At 34.0% G+C, this 18,112-nt stretch overlaps 1 protein-coding gene across 1 annotated transcript; it reads right to left on the bottom strand.

Annotated features, from left to right (window-relative positions):
- Positions 1-11,095: 11,095 nt before the first annotated feature.
- LOC138150271 (olfactory receptor 2B2-like) lies at positions 11,096-12,037 on the bottom strand. The gene has a single exon (XM_069073690.1). The coding sequence runs from the start codon at positions 12,035-12,037 to the stop codon at positions 11,096-11,098; it is 942 nt and encodes a 313-aa protein (XP_068929791.1).
- Between the last annotated feature and the right edge of the window lie 6,075 nt (positions 12,038-18,112).

The raw sequence follows: 18,112 nt of genomic DNA on the forward strand, positions 1-18,112 counted from the left end.
GTTAATTTCTATAACCTAATCCAAATTGATAAGTACTCCCTTAGATTCAAGTCCTTTAATAAGACAAAAAGTGTTATTACAACTATTTTTGTTCATATGATTCTTTGTTCTTTTTCTTTGATTTCTTTGCTATATAGGCCTGGCATTACTGATTAAAAGGATACATAAAGTTTTGGTGGAAAGGTCCAAATTACTTTCCAGAATGGCTATATGAATTCACTGTGCCATTATATGTTTCTGCACTCATTCATGGTCCTTTATACCCATAACTCCTCCAACATTTATAATTTTTTTCATTTTTACTCAATTCTGCAAATATGACAAACGAGGTAGAACTTGAGTTGCTTTTTTTGAATTTCTCTATTAGTGATTTAAACATTTTTTATTATTTATGATTTTAATACCTTCCATAGAAAACAGTTTTCATATTTTTTCACTATCAAGTGGGGAACGTTTCAAATTCTTAGGTATCTTGGAAATTAGATTCTCATCAGAGAATCTTATGAAGATTTTATCTCACTTTTACTTTTATTTTTCAACATTTTGACATTATTTGTCTCATGGATCCATTCACTTTTGTTTGATTCTTTCTAATTTTCAAGAAATCTGTGGCTTAGATAAGTTTTTGTTCCTCTGGTGCTCACCTGTTAATGGCCTTTCCAAATGTTCCCTTTACAGCTCTCATTTTTCCAATTCTTCTTCCAATTTTCTTATTTCATTAAGAGTGTTGAACTCATATTTTTTTTTAAATCCCCCCCACCCTGCCAAGGATTCTCATTGCATTTTTCTTTGGAGTTTTGCTAGTAGATATTTTGGAGTAATTTTTTTTCTTCTGGATTTGTGCCTTGTCACCATAATAGCTCATTATGGTGGTTCTTGATTTATTTGTTTAATCATCCTTAGGGTATTAGAACTAGGATTTACATATTTCTGGAAGGAATGTTGGTAGTAATTTTTGATCTTTTGACCAAAAAAATTGGTAAAATTTTGACCAAAATAATTTGGTCAATGTTTTTGGTCTTAATTTTTATTTTATTTGACTCTGTTGCTGCTTTCTCCAGGTAATGAGTCTTGTTTTCTTCAACGGCCTCAGAAACAACTCACACTGGTAACCACAGGTTTTCAGTGTGCCTGAAGTTTTATGATCCAGGGAATAGTCTGACTTCTACCCTTCCAATCTTCACTTTTCAAGCTTCTGACTTAGGTTTGACTTTGGATAATAAAAATGTGTTTGTCCTTTAGTGGAACTCTAGGAGTCAACTTCTTGGCCTCAGTCACTGTCAACTAAATGGAAGGCTCTGAAGGTTCAGAGATATGCAACTGTAGATGTCCCTCCCCCCTTAAAATGAGTCTCTGACTTGGTTATTAAGTTGTAAGTTTCAGACCAATCTGGGAATTAGATCTGAGATATGCCATATGTGTCTCCAAGGTCAGAGTAACATATATCCCATTTGTGTTTTCCCCTGCTCCTTGCCCAGTAAACAATCTCAAACCCAAAGCTGTTTCTTGCACTAGTTTCCCACCCCAAGTTATAGCACTTTTCCTCATTCTTCACTGGGCAGATGATTTTTCTGTGGAATGTGAGTGATAGAGCTACCAATTGTCACCTCATTGATTGCTTTGCTATTTTTCCCCTCAATGCTGGATTTGTGAATTCTTCTTGCCATAGTGCACAGATGTAGGTTCATTCTCTGTATTAGATGACTCTGCACAACACTCTGCTGGCTAGACTAGAAACCTAGTGTCCACAGTTCTCTGTTTGTGGAGACAGCTGCCATAAAGCCAATAGCAAATGGAAAAATGAACCACAGTAATTTTTCCTTGGATTCCCAGATAACTACTCAAAATGGTGCCTTTTTAGTTGTTTCTGGAGTAAATATTAGGATGGGGGGGATGGACCATACTTCTTCCTTTTACCCCTATATCTTGGCATAGCTCCCTTTTAAATGGTCATTAATAACTTGCAATTCTCTGAAGAATTGTTTGTTCCTTTGACCACATTCATTTGGGAATAGCACTTGGTCTTTGAAATTTGCTTCTCTCTCTGTCTTGTATATTAGATGCCTTATTAGAGTAATTTACTGTTATTGAGTATTATATCATTAGTTCCTCTTTCTCCTCAAATTATACTTTTATTTATGTTTAAATATTTTGCATATATTCATATTATAAGTTTTATTTGGAGCTTCAATCACCACGATGTCATTTTCTGTGATGGAAATCCTCCTTGGTGATGCTAAACTTCTTTATATCACTTAATAATAAGAGATAGTGTGTTCTTTCATATGCCCTTTGTAGTTAATTAGGATATTTATAATAGTCAAAACAACAAAACCAAAATTGTTCTTAAACAATATTGATGTTACAGTATACAATGATCTCTTGGTTCTGCTCATTTAACTCAATTATTTTGTGCAAATCTATCCATGTTTTTATAAGATCATTGACCTCACCATTTCTTATACCACAGTAATATTATATCATAATTATATACTATAACTTTTTCAGCCATTCCCAAATTCACAGACATCCCTGAAATTTCCAGTTATTTGCCACCACAAAGAAAGCTGTTATAAATATTTTGGAAATATAGGTGCTTTTCCTTTTTCCCTAATCATCTTTGGAAGTAAGCCTAGTAGTGGTATTACTGGGTTAAAGAGGTATTTTATGTGAGTTGAATATGAAGGAGTGATATGTAAAAAATATAATTAAGGGGTGAGGGGCAGTTAGGTGGCACAGTCAAGACACCGGCCCTGGAATCAGGAGGACCTAAGTTAAAATACAGCCTCAGACACCTGACACACTTACTATTTGTCTGACCTTGGGCAAGTCACTTAACCCCAATGACCCTGCCTTCCCTGCCCCCTCTAAAAAGGCAAAAAAAAATTAAGGTGTGAGAAAGGAATGTACTGGGAGAAGGAGAAAGGGAGAAGGAGAATGGGGTAAATTATCTCACATAAAAGAGGCAAGAAAAAGCTTTTACATTGGAGGGGAAGAGGAGGGAGGTGAGAGGGACTAGATGAACCCTACTCTCATTGAATTTGGCTTAAGGAGAGAATAACATACACACTCAATTGGGTATGGAAATCTATATTACCCTACAGGAAAGTAGTGTCTAAGGGAGTAAGGGGAAGAGGGGAATAATAGAAGTGAGGGCAGATTGGGAGAGAGGGGAGTCAGAAGCAAACACTTTTGAAAAATGGACAATGTCAAAGGAGAGAATAAAATAAATGGGGAGCAGGATAGGATGGAGGGAAATAAAGTTAGTGTTTCACAATATGAGTACTATGGAAGTGTTTTGTATAACTACACATGTATAACCTATATTGAATTACTTGTCTTCCCAATGGGGGTGGGTGAGAAGGGGAGAAGGGAGAGAATATGAAACTCAAAGTTTAAAAACAAATGGTTAAAAAATTTGTTTTTCATGCAACTGGGAAATAAGATATACAGATAATGGGGTATGGAAATCCATCTTGCCCTACAAGAAAGTAAGGGGGGATGGAGGGGATATAATAAAGGGCAGATTGGGGAAAGGAGTATTCGGTATACTTGCTATCTTGAAGTCAGGGGTGGGGAAGAGATGAGGAGAAAATTTGAAACTCAAAATCTTGTGGAAGTGAATGTTGAAAACTAAAAATAAGTTCATTAATAAAAATTATTAAAAAGGAAACAGAAAGCAAAACAGAAAAACAAACACAATAGTATTTCATTTCCTTCATATACTACAACACGTTCAACCATTCCCCAAGTTATGGGTATTTCCTCAATTTCCAGTTCTTTGCAACAATGAAAAAGAGATGCTATAAATATTTTTGCATATACGGGTCCTTTTCCCCTTTTTTGTGATGTCTTTGGGATTGCTAGTGGCATCACTGGATATACACAATTTGGTTGTCTTTTGGTAATAGCTCCAAATTGCTCTCCAGAATAGTTGGATCAGCTCACAACTTCACCAACAATGCATTAGTGTTCAAATTTTTCCACATTTGCAGCATTTATCATTTTCCTTCTCTGTCATATTAAGCAATCTGATAAGTGTGAGGTGGTATTGCAGAGTTGTTTTAATTTGCATTTCTCTACTTAAAAGTCATTTAGAATATTTTTTTCACATAGCTATAGATAGCTTTAATTTCTTTATCAGAAAACTGTCTCTGAAAATTCCTTTGACCATTTCTCAATGACTATTTTCTTATAAATTTTACTCAATTCTCTATATTTTAGAAATGAGGGCTTTATCAGGAATACTGGTTGTAAAAATTCTTTCCCAATTTTCTACTTCCCTCCTAATCTTGGTGGCATTAGTTTTGCTTTTACAAAAACTTTTAAATTTAATGTAATCAAAATTCTCCATTTTACATTTTTATATATCTTTTTTGGTCATAAATTCTTGCTTCTTCATGGATCTGACAGGTAAACTATTCCTTACTCCCCTAATTTGTTTATCATTTATGTCCAAATCATGTATCCATTTCACCTTATCTTAATATATGGTGTGAGATGATGCTCTCTGCCTAGTTTCTGCCATGCTATTTTGTAAAATGATATTTTAACATTGTTTTAATTTTCAGTTCCTAATCAATAATGATTTAGAGCATTTTCTTTGATATGACTTCAAATTGCTTTGATTTCTTCATTTGAAAAATGACTGTGTGCTTTGACCATCAATTGGGGAATGACTTCAATTCTTATAGATTTGACAAAATTCTTTATATATTTGAGCTATAAGATCTTTTTCTGAGAAACTGTAAAATTTTATTCAATTTTCTGCTTTTCTCCTCATCTTGGCTAATTTATTTCTACAAAAAATTTAAAATTTATTATAATTAAAATTATCCATTTTATGCCTAACTTTGTTTTCTATCTCTCATAAATTTACTCATAAATTAGTCACCCTTTCATAGTTAAGTATGGACTAATAATATGTTCCTTCTTCAAAGTTTCTTGTCATATCTCTCTTTATATCTAGATCATATTCCATTTTGATCTTCTCTTGGGAAATGGTCCTGACACACTGCTTTCCAGGTTTCCCAACAACTGTTTTTAAAGCATGTACATATAACAAGAATAACACCTTACAAAACCAAATAAAAAACTATAAGGAGAGAAACTGATCTTTAATGAAAGAGAAAACTTCCAAACATTCCTGGTGGGAAAAAAACAACCCAGAACCAAGTATAATATTTGAAACACAAATGTCAAGCACTACAGAAATCTATATGTTTGAGCAATTTAAGGAGATTAAATGATACACAAATACTAACTGGGCACCGGGGGGGGGGGGGGAAGCGTCCATTCAAAATTTAACTCACTTCATAGGTCACTTACATAATAAAAGAACAATACATGAAATAGGCATGGTTTTATTCTATTTTGCTGCTTTAAGAGAAAAAAGAGGGAATATACTATGGAAGAAGTTTGAGAAAATGGGGAGCAAACAATTATTTATGATAACTGGAGTGTTCCAAAAGAAAATCATATAAACCTGGAGGAGGTGGATGGTTCAGGGGGCACCTTACACTCCTCATTCTAATGTGAACAGCCATAAAGAGAGCTGAGCACACATATGTACACAGTTCATTTTAGAAATACAAGGTAAGGGAAAGATAAAGAGGAATGATCATTTGCATATCACATCCTATATATCAGACACCAAACCAAACAAATATCATATTTAACAAATATAATCTCATTTGATCATCAAAACAATCCTATGAGATACAGCTCCATTTTATAGTTAAGGAAAGTAATGCAAAGAGTTACATTACTTGTTTGAGGTTAAATAGCTATTAAATGCCGGAAGCCTGATTTGAACTCAAATATTCCTGACTCTAGGTCTGGTGCTCTATCCACTAATACCAAGAAGAAGGGAAAATATGGGCAGAAAATAGTCACGAAGAAACAAAAGTTCAAATTTGAGAATGGATCATACAGGGGACTTAAAGCATGCAAAATAAAATAGCAAACAATGATCAAAGCCTGGGTTATGTGAAGAAAGGAGATTAAGAAGAGTTTTATCAGAACACTTGACTTATAGATTACTAGGTTTGATGCCATTCATTCCCTTTCCTTTTCCTACTTTTCTGTTCTTTGCAAACATAAAATCACAGATCTAAGTGATGGGATAAAAGGATATACTATGGAGAAGGAAATACAGTTAATGATCATATCCATGAGTATAAATGGAATTAACTCATCTATAAAATGGAAGTGTATATCAGAAAGGAATAGAAAGCAACACTATGTTGTCCATATGAAACACGCATTAAAACAGCCACAGCATCAATAATCTCCACATAGAAAATTAAAATGAGGGAATTAGAAGAATTTGTTATGTATTTGGTGTATCTTTTAAAATGGGAGTAGAAATCTCCATCCTGGACAAGGCATGAGCAAAAAGAAAAATATATATGGTTAAAAAAGATAAGTGGGCAGTTATGTGGCACAGTAGCTAGAATACTCAGGCCTGAAATTGAAAAGGCATCTTCCTGAGTAGAAATCTGGCCTCAGATACTTCCAGCTATGTGACTCTGGGCAAGTCACTTAACCCTGTTTGCCTCAGTTTCCTCATCTGAAAAATAAGCTGGAGAAGGAAATGACAAACCACTGCAGTGTCTTTGCCAAGAAAACCCCAAAAGGGGTCATGAAGAGTAGGATATGAAATGATTCAACAATAAAAACAACAACAGAGATTGGTATTCATTATACTTATTTAGTCCCAACTGCAATATTCCAAGAAAGAATAATATAGGTATGGGTGTGCCTACCTGGAATTTGGTTTGGGATGGAATGAAGTCTGGTAATTGCACCAGAACTCACTGAGAAATAGGTAGAAAAGAGAGAAGAGAGATTGATCAAGACTAGATCTGTAACTACAGGCAAAAAGAGCATCAGCATAAAACAGGAAAGGGTCCAGAGCAAAACATGAGCAAGAAAAGTGGTTATGGAATTTTCCACCACTGATTGAATAAGCAAGATGTGGAGAACATTTATTTTTACCCCATTTTCTCTACCCACCCTCTGCAAATAAAAATTTTTCCTTAGAGTTTTTTTTACCTCTGTAGTATAGATCTTTTTCTGTGCACTGTTATCTTGTTGATCTTAATTCATTTACATAAATAATTTATTTTCCCTTGTTTTTCTGTGCATGACTGTAAGTGCACCAAAGGACAGTGTAACTTTGAGAAGGTTTTAGATTTAACAATATATAATCTCGGAATTAATTTCTGGTTTTGTGGTCAATGAGGCCTCCTAGGAACATATTTTATAAGCCATTTTTATCCTATATGTTTCATAGTTGAAATACTAGTGGTAGAATTGGAAAGAGCCTAAGGTCTGCCCATCACCACAAAGCTATATTGAATTTCTGTTGGTATTAGCCATCTGATGTGGTTTCCTTCTTGGATGTCTAGTGGACCCTGTTATTTTATTATTCTGTTCTCTCCAGACTCTAGAGATAGGAAAGAGTAAGAATTATGGAGCACACTACAGAAGACATTTGTACCACAACTGGCCCAGGAGGCAGAGACAGGCCAGTCTACAGGTTTTGTTTAAATGAAATTCATTCATCTAGGCAAAGGGGAAATAATGATTTTCTGCAAAAATAATGCTTTAAATAGATATCCACCAACTTATCTAAAGTGAGATAATTAGAGAGAGAAAACAATATACACAATTAAGCAACTATAGGGTTAAGAAAAGAATGTTGCAAAATTATGAAGAACAAGATTAGGGAGCAAATATATTCTCCTCCCCCACCCCTTCCCTCCTTTGAAGAGGTAAGAAATACTCAAGTGCCAAACATTGCAGATAGGTTTTCCCTCCAATGTGTTGTTTGGTTTTGCTAACATTTTCTTTTTCTGCCTTTTTTTCTTTTATTTTTACCTTAAAATTATGTGTTGTAAAGGATGGCCTACTGAATGAGTATCACTGAGAGAAATCAATGAGGAAATCTAGGAAATTTTTGCTAAAATTCTATTTTAAAAAGAAAATACAATTATTAAATGCACCAAAGTATATTTCAAGAAAACATTCAAACTCTAATACAAAATGAATGATATAATCCTAAAAATTTGCTAATCTATTTAGATTTGGAGAAAAAGTTTACTATTTTGATAAAAAATGGGAAAGCCAAGTTTTCAAAATTAAAAAAAAATTCACAACAAATGAAAAATAAGGAAAGGAAATATTTGGAACTGTTTTGATTAGTTATATTCTCCAAAATTTTGGTGACATAAATTAAATAGATGAATAATTCAACAATAAAATACCCTGCTTAAAAGGACATGAGATATAAAAATTTAATAGTCCAATCACAGAAAAATTAACCCAACAAATCATAAATTTTCTCTGAAAGGAAAATAAAACATGAGGGCAGGTATAGTTATAGTCAAAATCTATCAAACAATCAAATAAAAACAAATTTAATCATAAATATTATATGAATCAAATACTGTACCAATTCCTGAACCAGAGAGCAAGAGAATATAGACAAAAAGTGCCCTTGAAAAATATTATTAATAAATACAATAAATATAATAATGCATATACATATATACTTAATAAATTTTTAATATTATTAAATACATAATATTTAATAATAATCATAAATACATAATATTTGTAATATGTTATATATAATATAACATAATTACTAGCTGACATTGTTCCCTTCTTGGACGTCTAGTGCACCCTGTTACTTTATTATTCTCTTCTCTCCAGACTCTAGAGAGAGATAGGAAAGAGTAAGAGTTATGGAACATGCTATGGAAGAAAGTTGTACCACAACTGGCCCAGGAGGCAGAGACAGGCCAGTCTAGAGGTTTTGTTTAAATGAAATTCATTGATCTAGAAAAAGGGGAAATATATGTAGCATATATATAACATAATATAAATACATAAATAATATACTTAATAATTATAATAAATACAATTATTAATAAATACAAAAATATAGGTCTAACAAACTGAGAAGCAAAAATTTTAGCAAAAAGGCTACACCAATATACTAAAATATTATATGTACTATGGCATGGATTCCAAGAATTCAGGACCACATTAATAACAAAAGTCATAAATCACTTGATTATATCCATAGATGTAGGAAAAGCCTTTGACAAAATGCAACATTGATTTTCCAGAAATTAATATTTAAAATCATAGCATAAATGAAATTGCCTTAATTTGGCAAACATTTATCTAAAAATAAAAGATAGCATTATCTATAATGGAGAAAAAGAAATTTTATTCAATAAGACCATAGAAAGTATTAAATATTTGAGAGTCTACCCTATAGAAAAGAATCATGTGAGAATATGACTGCAAAATACTGTTTAAAGAAGTAAAGAATGAAAATATAACAGGTATTAATTGTGCATGACTGAGCTATTCTAATAAACTAAAAATGATAAAATTATCTAAATTAATTTCCATATTTAGCATCTTCCTAAACAAAATGTTAAATGATTGCTCCATAGGGCTAGAAAAAAGTGATAAAATTAATCTAAATTTACAAAACATGAAGAATCTTCTAGAGAAATCATAGAAAAATGGTAGAAAGGGATAGGACCTTGTAAAAACAATTCTAGACCATACTATAGACTTAGAGTCATCAGCACTATTTATTAAACAATAGAATAATTGGTTGAAAAACTTCTTAGGAAGCAAAATCAGTATGGAAGAAATTAGATTAAACTCACTTGTCACTTCATATGCCACAATAAATTCAAATTAATATACTTTTTGAAGATACAGACTTGCATTTCAACCAAAATAGGAGAGAAAAAAGAAAACATCCATTCACAATTCTAGCTAGCTGTAATAGAGGGGAATTCATGGTCATAAATTACAAAATGGACAATTTAGATTTTAGAAAACACATAAGGTTTTTGCACATAATCAGTGGCATTAAAATTAGAAGGGAAACACTGACCTGGGTGGGGAGGGGCAGAATTCCCTCTTTTTATATGTACATTCTGTCTTACTGACATATTTTCTATTTTCTCTTTTCTCTTTTTGACACTGTCTCTTGGTGATTGCATGAGTTTCCAGGGCTTTAACTGTCATCCTTATACAAACGTCCCAATAATCTACAGATCCAAAGGTGTTCATCTTTCTCCTCACATCCAATTCCACATCTTCAACTACTTACTTTTCCATTGTCATATCCTATTCTTCATGTCAAAAGCAGAACCCTAATTTTTGTTCTATTTTCCCTTTTTCTTTAGAAAGTAATACTATTTTTCCAATCAGCTAGGAGTTATCCTCAACTCTTCACTCTCACTCACTCATTCCCCATGTCAAAGATCTGGACATGCCATCTGCCTGCTGAAGAATCTTTATTAACTCCTTAGTGCTTCCAGGATAAAATAAAATTCTTCTGGTTGGCATTTAAAGCTCTTTATAATTGGACTCCATCTTACCTTTCTGGGATGATTGTATGTTATTCTCCTCCCATACTTTGCATAACAAACAAACTGTCTTGTTTCCTATTTCACATACACAACAGTTCATCTTCCATTTCTTTGCTTTGGCTCAGATTGACTTCTGTTGCTGGAATATTCTACCTTTTCCCCTCCACTTCTTGGAGTCTTTATTTTTATTCAAATTTCACCTGAAGTACTACTTAACATGAGAGTACTTTCCCAATCCAGTTGTTATTTCTTCCCCCCTTCACAGAAATTGCTGCAAATTGATTTTGCATTTTCATATTTGCCAATTGTGTTCCTGCGGCAAAATATGTATGCCTTGAGAGCAGAAATATTTTGTTTTGTCATTAAATCACTGCTGCATAACATAGTGCCTGGCAAATATAAAATATCTAATAAAAGCTTATTGAACTAAAGTAAACTAAATAAGAACCCAAAATAGTACCTCAAGGAATAGGAAGTAAAATTTTGGAATGAATTATGATGTGCTATTTTTAAAAAGCTGTATAAAATATTGAGTAGGAGAAAATTATTTGAAAATCTATATCATATAAAAGGCATTGGGAGGTCCAAAGAGAAGGAAACCAACCTAAGAGTTGGAAGAATCTTTGAAATCTGAACAACATGCTAATGATGCTACTTTTGTAGCATCTACTACAGCGTATTCCTCACATCTTAAACAAGAATACTCTTTTTATCAGTCCCTTAAAAGCTCCTTTCATATCCTTGTTTCTCAAAGTATAGATAAGTGGGTTCAGCATAGGTGTAATGATACCATAAAAGAGGGAAACTATCTTCCCCCAAATTTCAGAAGTGGATGAAGGTGGTTGCAAGTACATATAGATAGCCGCACCATAAAACAGTGATACGACCACAAGGTGTGATCCACATGTTCCAAATGCCTTCCTTCTTCCTTCAGCTGACCGCATCCTCAATACTGCCTGGGCAATGAAGCCATAGGAGATAAGGATCAGTGACAGAGGGATAAGAAGGAAAATGACACAGATAAAGAATAGTTCTGCCTCATTGGGTGTTATGTCAATACATGACAATTTGAGGAGAGCAGGTACCTCACAAAAGAAGTGATCCACCTTGTAGTGTCCACATCGTGGCATGAGAAGAGTCCAAGTAGACTGCAGCACAGAGTTACTGAAACCACTGAGCCAGCATGCAGCTGCCAGTTTGAGACATAGACGCTGATGCATGATCACTTGATAATGGAGAGGCCGACAAATAGCCACAAATCGGTCAAAGGACATGATAGCTAGCAAAAGACACTCTGTGGAACCCAAGGCTAAAAAGATGATGAGTTGTGCAACACAACCACCATAGCTAATTGTCTTCACTCTACTACAAATATTTATCAACATTTGGGGAACTGTACTGGTGGTATAGCAAAGATCCAGGAGTGATAGGTTGGTGAGGAAGAAATACATGGGTGTGTGGAGTTTGGGGTCTAAGTAGGACACAAGGATGATGGTCACATTGCCAAAGATGCTCAGTGTATAGGAGACCAGCAAGATTCCAAAGAGGGGCAGCTCCAACCAAGGCCAGTTCGAGAAACCCAATAGAATGAACTGCTTTGGGAAAGTTTCATTTGCCCAATCCATAGTGGAAGGATCATTTCTTAGTCATCTGTAAAACAAAAGCACGCAGTCAGTATATGTCATTGTTGTGTGGGGATCTGGAATTAATTAAAAAGCTGAGTGAAAATGACAGTTAATTATTTTTTTCTAATTAAAAATAAACTTTTCTCTAAGACAGAGTGACCTGTTGAATAAATTAAAGAAATAAGGAGAAACAACAACTTTGACCTTATTAAAGAACAAAAATGCAGGAATTTAGAAAATGAAGATAGATGAGCACTTTAGAGATGATTTTTTTTCTTCTGAATGTAGTACTAAAACTGGTGATGAGGAATTCTCCAACTTCAAAAGCAGGAGTGACACTCAGTGACACTCTGAGCACAAAAATTCTTTGGTTTCTCCCATTCTTTATAATTCTTCTATACAACATGACTAATGTGAAAATATGTTTATAGGAATGTATATATAACACCTATATCAGATTGTAGGCTGTCTTGGGGACAAAGGTGGAAAATTTTAAATCTTGTGGAAGTAAATGTTGAAAACTATAAATAAATAAATTTTAAAAAATCCTTGCCTTCAAGAGATTGTGTGCTAAATGTATGGAATTCTGTGCATCTCAAACCCTCTGTGTTTCTCAGCCTCATAACCTTCTGCCTGATGCCCAGTAGCATCAAACTTATCAAACTCTGTTGATCCTGATACCAATTTGCTTCTTCTGATCTGGATGTCTCCTCCATCCTCCAGTTCCTCAATTCAGCTTGTTCAAGCTCTAGAAACCAATAAAAAAACATCCAGATACCTCTGGTCCTCCATGAATGTACAATTGCCAATTATGTATTTTTCCAATCTCTGAATTTAATTAGTTTAAGCATGTGTCATAGAAGACACTCAACTACTCAAGGTCAAATTCCATTCCCAGATCATCCCCTGAACAAGAGTAGAGGAAATGTTGTAGACTTAGCCTCAGAGATAATTCAAACCTTCCCTCTTAGCATAGCTGTAAATTGGGCAGGCTTGTGAGGATTTTGATCCAGGATGCTGAAATTTAAAGGGCACTAACATTTGTTCCTGTGCAATGTCCTTATATAGACCAAGCTTAGTAAATACTTGGACAGAATAATTAGTTTAAAAGGATACTACTAAATAGACAACTTCCACCTCCTTACCACCAGCCATGTTTACATTTTCTGCCTAAGTGAATTTCTCTTTGACCCAGCCCCATCCTGATATCTTACTGGCATCCCAGTTTTTCTGTCTTTTCTCCAAAGACAATATCTTACATTGTCTCTTTTGAAAAGGCCTTGTAATTCAATGTCAAAAATCTATCTTTTGGGTTTTTCTTCATCCTAAATTGACTTAACATTTAAAAGTTGAATTGAAGATGTCTTTTATACTGCTGGTACTGGGAGAACATTTGGGGGCTCCTGCCTCAAGTGCTACAATTGTCAGATAGTTTCATCTCTCATGTTACAGGGGAAAAAACTGAGAACTAGATTGTTGTTATACTGTTTTTGTAATTGATTATGATGTTGTTTCTTGCCTCCCAGTCTCCTTACATTATTTTGATTGTGACCTTGAGGATTTTGTTGTTGTTGTCTAAAAATAAAAACTTAGCACATGAATATGGTCTCTTCCGACAAAGGAGTTTTGATTAGAACTCAAATTCTGCAGAGTCCTCACTATTACCAAATTCATCTTATTATCTCTTTATAGAGTTAAGAAAACACTACAAAATTTATAGAACATATGAAGACTTTATTAATATGATCATTATTATGCAATACAGTAAGTCAGAGCTAAAAAGAAAAATATCTTTAATGACACAAGCATCACTGTTCCTTAAAATATTAACACATCAAATGAAGAAATACAAGAATCACTAAGATCAAGCAACTTCACAGAGAGTAGGCAGGTATCCTTCATCTCTTTACACTGTTCATCTAATTTTAGCCCTTTTTTCAATATATGATATAATTGAAGTCCAGGAAAGAGTATCCCTTTTATTTTCTGCCTCTTCCTCCTCTCTCTAAACAACCTTATACAGGTACTCTTCTCCCAATAGAGCTCACCTCAGCTACCACTACTTCAAATCCTTAACAGTAAAGATGAGTAAAAATAAGGTTCCACTTCTCAAAATTCCACTTCTCAAAGAAAACTGCATAAAACTGCCTTTCAAAAAGGCTTTGGTTCCATGTCTAGGATAGAAGACTTCAACATATATATTGATTCTTCCTCAACAATCCTAACTTTCCAGGTCCTCAATCTACTCAGCTCCCTTGACAATATTCTCCTATTCCACCTCTGCTATAAACAGAGATGGTAATACCTTGAACTTGTCATTATACACAAGTTCAACTATTTCCTTCATCATGAACCTGAAAATTCTTCTATATGACCAGAATATTTCATTCCCTCAGTTTCCTTCTGACATCTGACCTTAACTGTACTTCTCACCTTGATTTCCAGATCCTCCAACTTTCATTTTTTTGCCAGTCTATCACTACAATATTAGCTATAATGTCCATATTCCATTTCTAGATTCCTTTGGTGAATCAATTCAATCTACTCATTCCTATACACACAAATTCTTTGTCCTTTATTAAACCAAGATTTTGGATTACTCCAACCTCTGCCTCCTTTATTCCTTTTTACATAAGGCTAATGGAGCCAGAAGAAAAAATGAGAGGACTTATTAACTGTATTACAAAATTATACTGCCTAATTTCACCTGAGTCCTCACTTCAACATAGCAACAATTTTGCATCTCCCTAATTTATTTGCTATTCCACTAATCACAGTAGGTATTCCAAATCTTTTCTTCCCTTCTTAAGCCTCCCACTACATCTCCTTCCTGTAGTCTTCACCTCTCATACTTCAACAAAAAAAAATAATTAAGGCCATATATCAAGACTTCCCTCTTCTCCCCTCCTCCACACATCATTCCAGCATCTCCATTTAAGTTTCCCTTCACCTCATCTCACTTTTATATAATTGTTCTCCATGTCAAACAAAATAAACTCTTCTCCATATATTTTTTATGTCAATTCCTCCCAACTCCTTAAGCAGATTGCCCTCACTATTATCTTTAATTCCTTGAATTTTCAGTGTCTTCCAATTTTTCCCTGCCACATATAAATACACATATATCTCTCCTATTCCTAAAAAAAAATACATGCTTGATCTAATCTTTTGTAGTAACTATCATCCTATATGTCTCCTCCCCTTATTGGCTAAACTATTTGAGAAAGTTATAAATATATATTAGGTTCAATAACTTATTCTCTCATTTTTTATAAATTTTCTGCAGTCAGACTTCTGACCTCACTAGTCAACTAAAACCACTCCTCCAAAATTGCTAATGATTTTATTATTTCCATACCTAATGTTTTTTCTTCAATCATCATTAATTATAATAGTAAAAATAACAACAGATTCATGTAATGCTTTAAGATTTGCAAAGCATTTTCCATATGTGATCTTATTAACCTCCTTGGCCTCTTACCCATATGTGACCTCCTCCTTCTGGATATCATCTTATCTCTAGGTTTTCATGAGGACTCTTGCCTAGTTCTCTTCTGACTGATGCCCAAATGCTCCTTCTGATCTTTTGCGCTCATTCTGTCATTTTTCCTTCATATTCTACTCTTCTTGACCACATTTGGGGTTTCCTTGGCAAAGATACTAAAGTGGTTTCTCTGCATTATTTCCCTTACTGATATAATCAGCTCTAATTGGTTTATTTATCAATACTATGCAGATGATTCTAAGATTAAATATCTAGCCCTAATCTTTCTTCTGAGTTCCAGCCCTTTATCACTAACTACCATTTGGCCATCTCAAATTGGATGTCACAATAAGCAATTCAAATGTGTACAGAATAGATTACTTTATATTTCCCTGCAAATCCCTCCTCTTCCAACTTTCCTTTTACTTGGAAGGGGACTACTATCATCCCAGTCACCCAGGATCACAAACTTATCATCCTCTACTTCTCACTATGATTTAACTCATATATCCAATATGTTATAAAATCTCTTTATTTCTACCTCCAGAAAATATAATTTCTATGCCCTTCTCTCTACTGACATAGTCTTTATCCCAATGAAAACCATTTTCAAATCATACAATAACTATTTCAATATTTCCAACTTTCTTTAATTATTCCTTAGATCCATTCAATTGATTGTTCTTTATTACAATTTTTCAAGTGATATAGATTGACCATTTGCCAGCCAGCCATCCAAAGGTTGAAAGTTCTGACCCCTATAGTCAAAACATCACTCCCTTCACCTATCCAGTCCTAAGTCTGTTCACTGAAAGCCTTTCTACATCTATTCCTAACCAACCCTGGGTTCTTTCAGACCCACATCAGTGCTTAGCACAGTACCTGGCACAGGTAGGAAACTTAATAAATTTAATAAATACTTATTGACTAATTGATAGCAATTTTAGATTCATTTCTATTTGAAGTATCACACTATTTTCATCCTACATATTTGAGGTAGCCAAGTTTTTTCCCCTTCCTCATGAAAAAGAAAGCAGTCCAAATGTTTGCTTTACATTATAATAGGTTTGTTCACAGCCCCACAACCATTGCCAACAAAGAAGAATGCATGTGCTGGTAGAAAGATTGTTGGATTTGAAATCAACAGAAACATGGGTTTAAACCTTGCCTGCAAGTCACTTAAACTCTCTCAGGTCCATCTGAGTGTGGGGGTACCTACTAAAGGATTATTTGAGGAATAAATGAGAAACTGTTGGCCATGTTGTTTGCAGACTTCTAAGTTTTATATCAACCAATATTCTTTTTATTCCATTGCTTTGTACATGGAAGACGCTTAATAAATCATTGTTGAATTACATTGATTTAAATCAAATGGCCATCTCCACTTCTAGCTCTCTTGCCTGAGAAGTGCTGGGCCCTGCACCAATGGTTAAATATTCAGTATGATCATTATAGGAGTGTCATTTTAGAAATCAACAAACACTACAAATTATGGTTTTGTTTATTCTTTTGTTAATCGTGCAAACAAGAAGCCAATAGATAAAATGTTAATAATAATGCATATCAAATTTAAAAGGGAATATTTTTTCTGTTTTCCCATGCACTCTTGCTGCTTAAAAATAGCCCTATAAAATCAGAGGGATTTTTTATTCCCATTGTAATATCTGAGGCACAGCTAGATCTCTCTTTACCACTTGGATTCCCATAACTTCCTATGTTGCTAACCAAGGATATGAATTTCTTAATATTCCCCAATAGAAACGGATAAAGGTAGTAAAGAAAATTCCTGTAATATTTCAAATACATTTCCAAATATCTAAAGCACACACTGGCATCTGGGTTTTGTCATATATGAATAAAACTGAGGTTTAAAAAGTACATTTTTCACAAATGTCAGGTGGGAGGTGCAGGTATGATTATGCCCGTTATTAGTCTTAGAGAAGTTAAAATAGTGAATAGAAGATTGGATTTTGAGTCAGAAAATCTTAAATTCAAATCTTACCTGAGATTAAGCTTAACTATGTGACTAAAAGGAAGTCAAAAATATCTTTCAATTTTCTCATTTCTGAAAAAAAGATAATTATCTATTTCACAGAAGTCTTGGTAGGTTCAAATAAAATAATTGATTAAAGTTTTATGTAAAAGTTAGGCATTGTGCTAGTAAAAGAAAGGTAGAAACTACTGAAGGTTCAAATTCCAGCCCCCTAATTTCACATCCAGGACACTTTCCAGAGCATCATGCTTCCTCTGCTGAACCCTGAGGTAGGGGCATAGATTGGAAAAATCATCTTTAGGGGTTCTCATAAATTTTTTTACATTGATATTCCATAAAGGGTTCAGCTTACCTCTAGTTTAAGCATCAGGGATGATGGTTTGAATGGAAACACTCACAAGTAGAGGAGAGATTTGATAAACTTTAAATACCTCCTACAGTCTTGACTTTTAATTGATGTGATTAACTACCTTTTCTTTTGTTCTCATTCTGGACCATGCCACTAGGATTGACTCAGCAGCAATTGTGAGGTAAAGTTTGAGGGAATGTTCTGAGAATAAAATGCTCTCCATTTTAAAGTGGGCATCTTCAAGGGATG

Source organism: Petaurus breviceps, unplaced genomic scaffold (genome assembly GCF_028583685.1).
Source record: "Petaurus breviceps papuanus isolate PSGF00001 unplaced genomic scaffold, PetGlider_PUasm1.0 90865, whole genome shotgun sequence".
Classification (NCBI taxonomy): Eukaryota; Metazoa; Chordata; class Mammalia; order Diprotodontia; family Petauridae; genus Petaurus; species Petaurus breviceps.

Coding starts and splice junctions, on each gene's coding strand:
- LOC138150271 (XM_069073690.1), bottom strand. CDS start 12,037: ATGGATTGGGCAAATGAAACTTTCCCAAAGCAGTTCATTCTATTGGGT.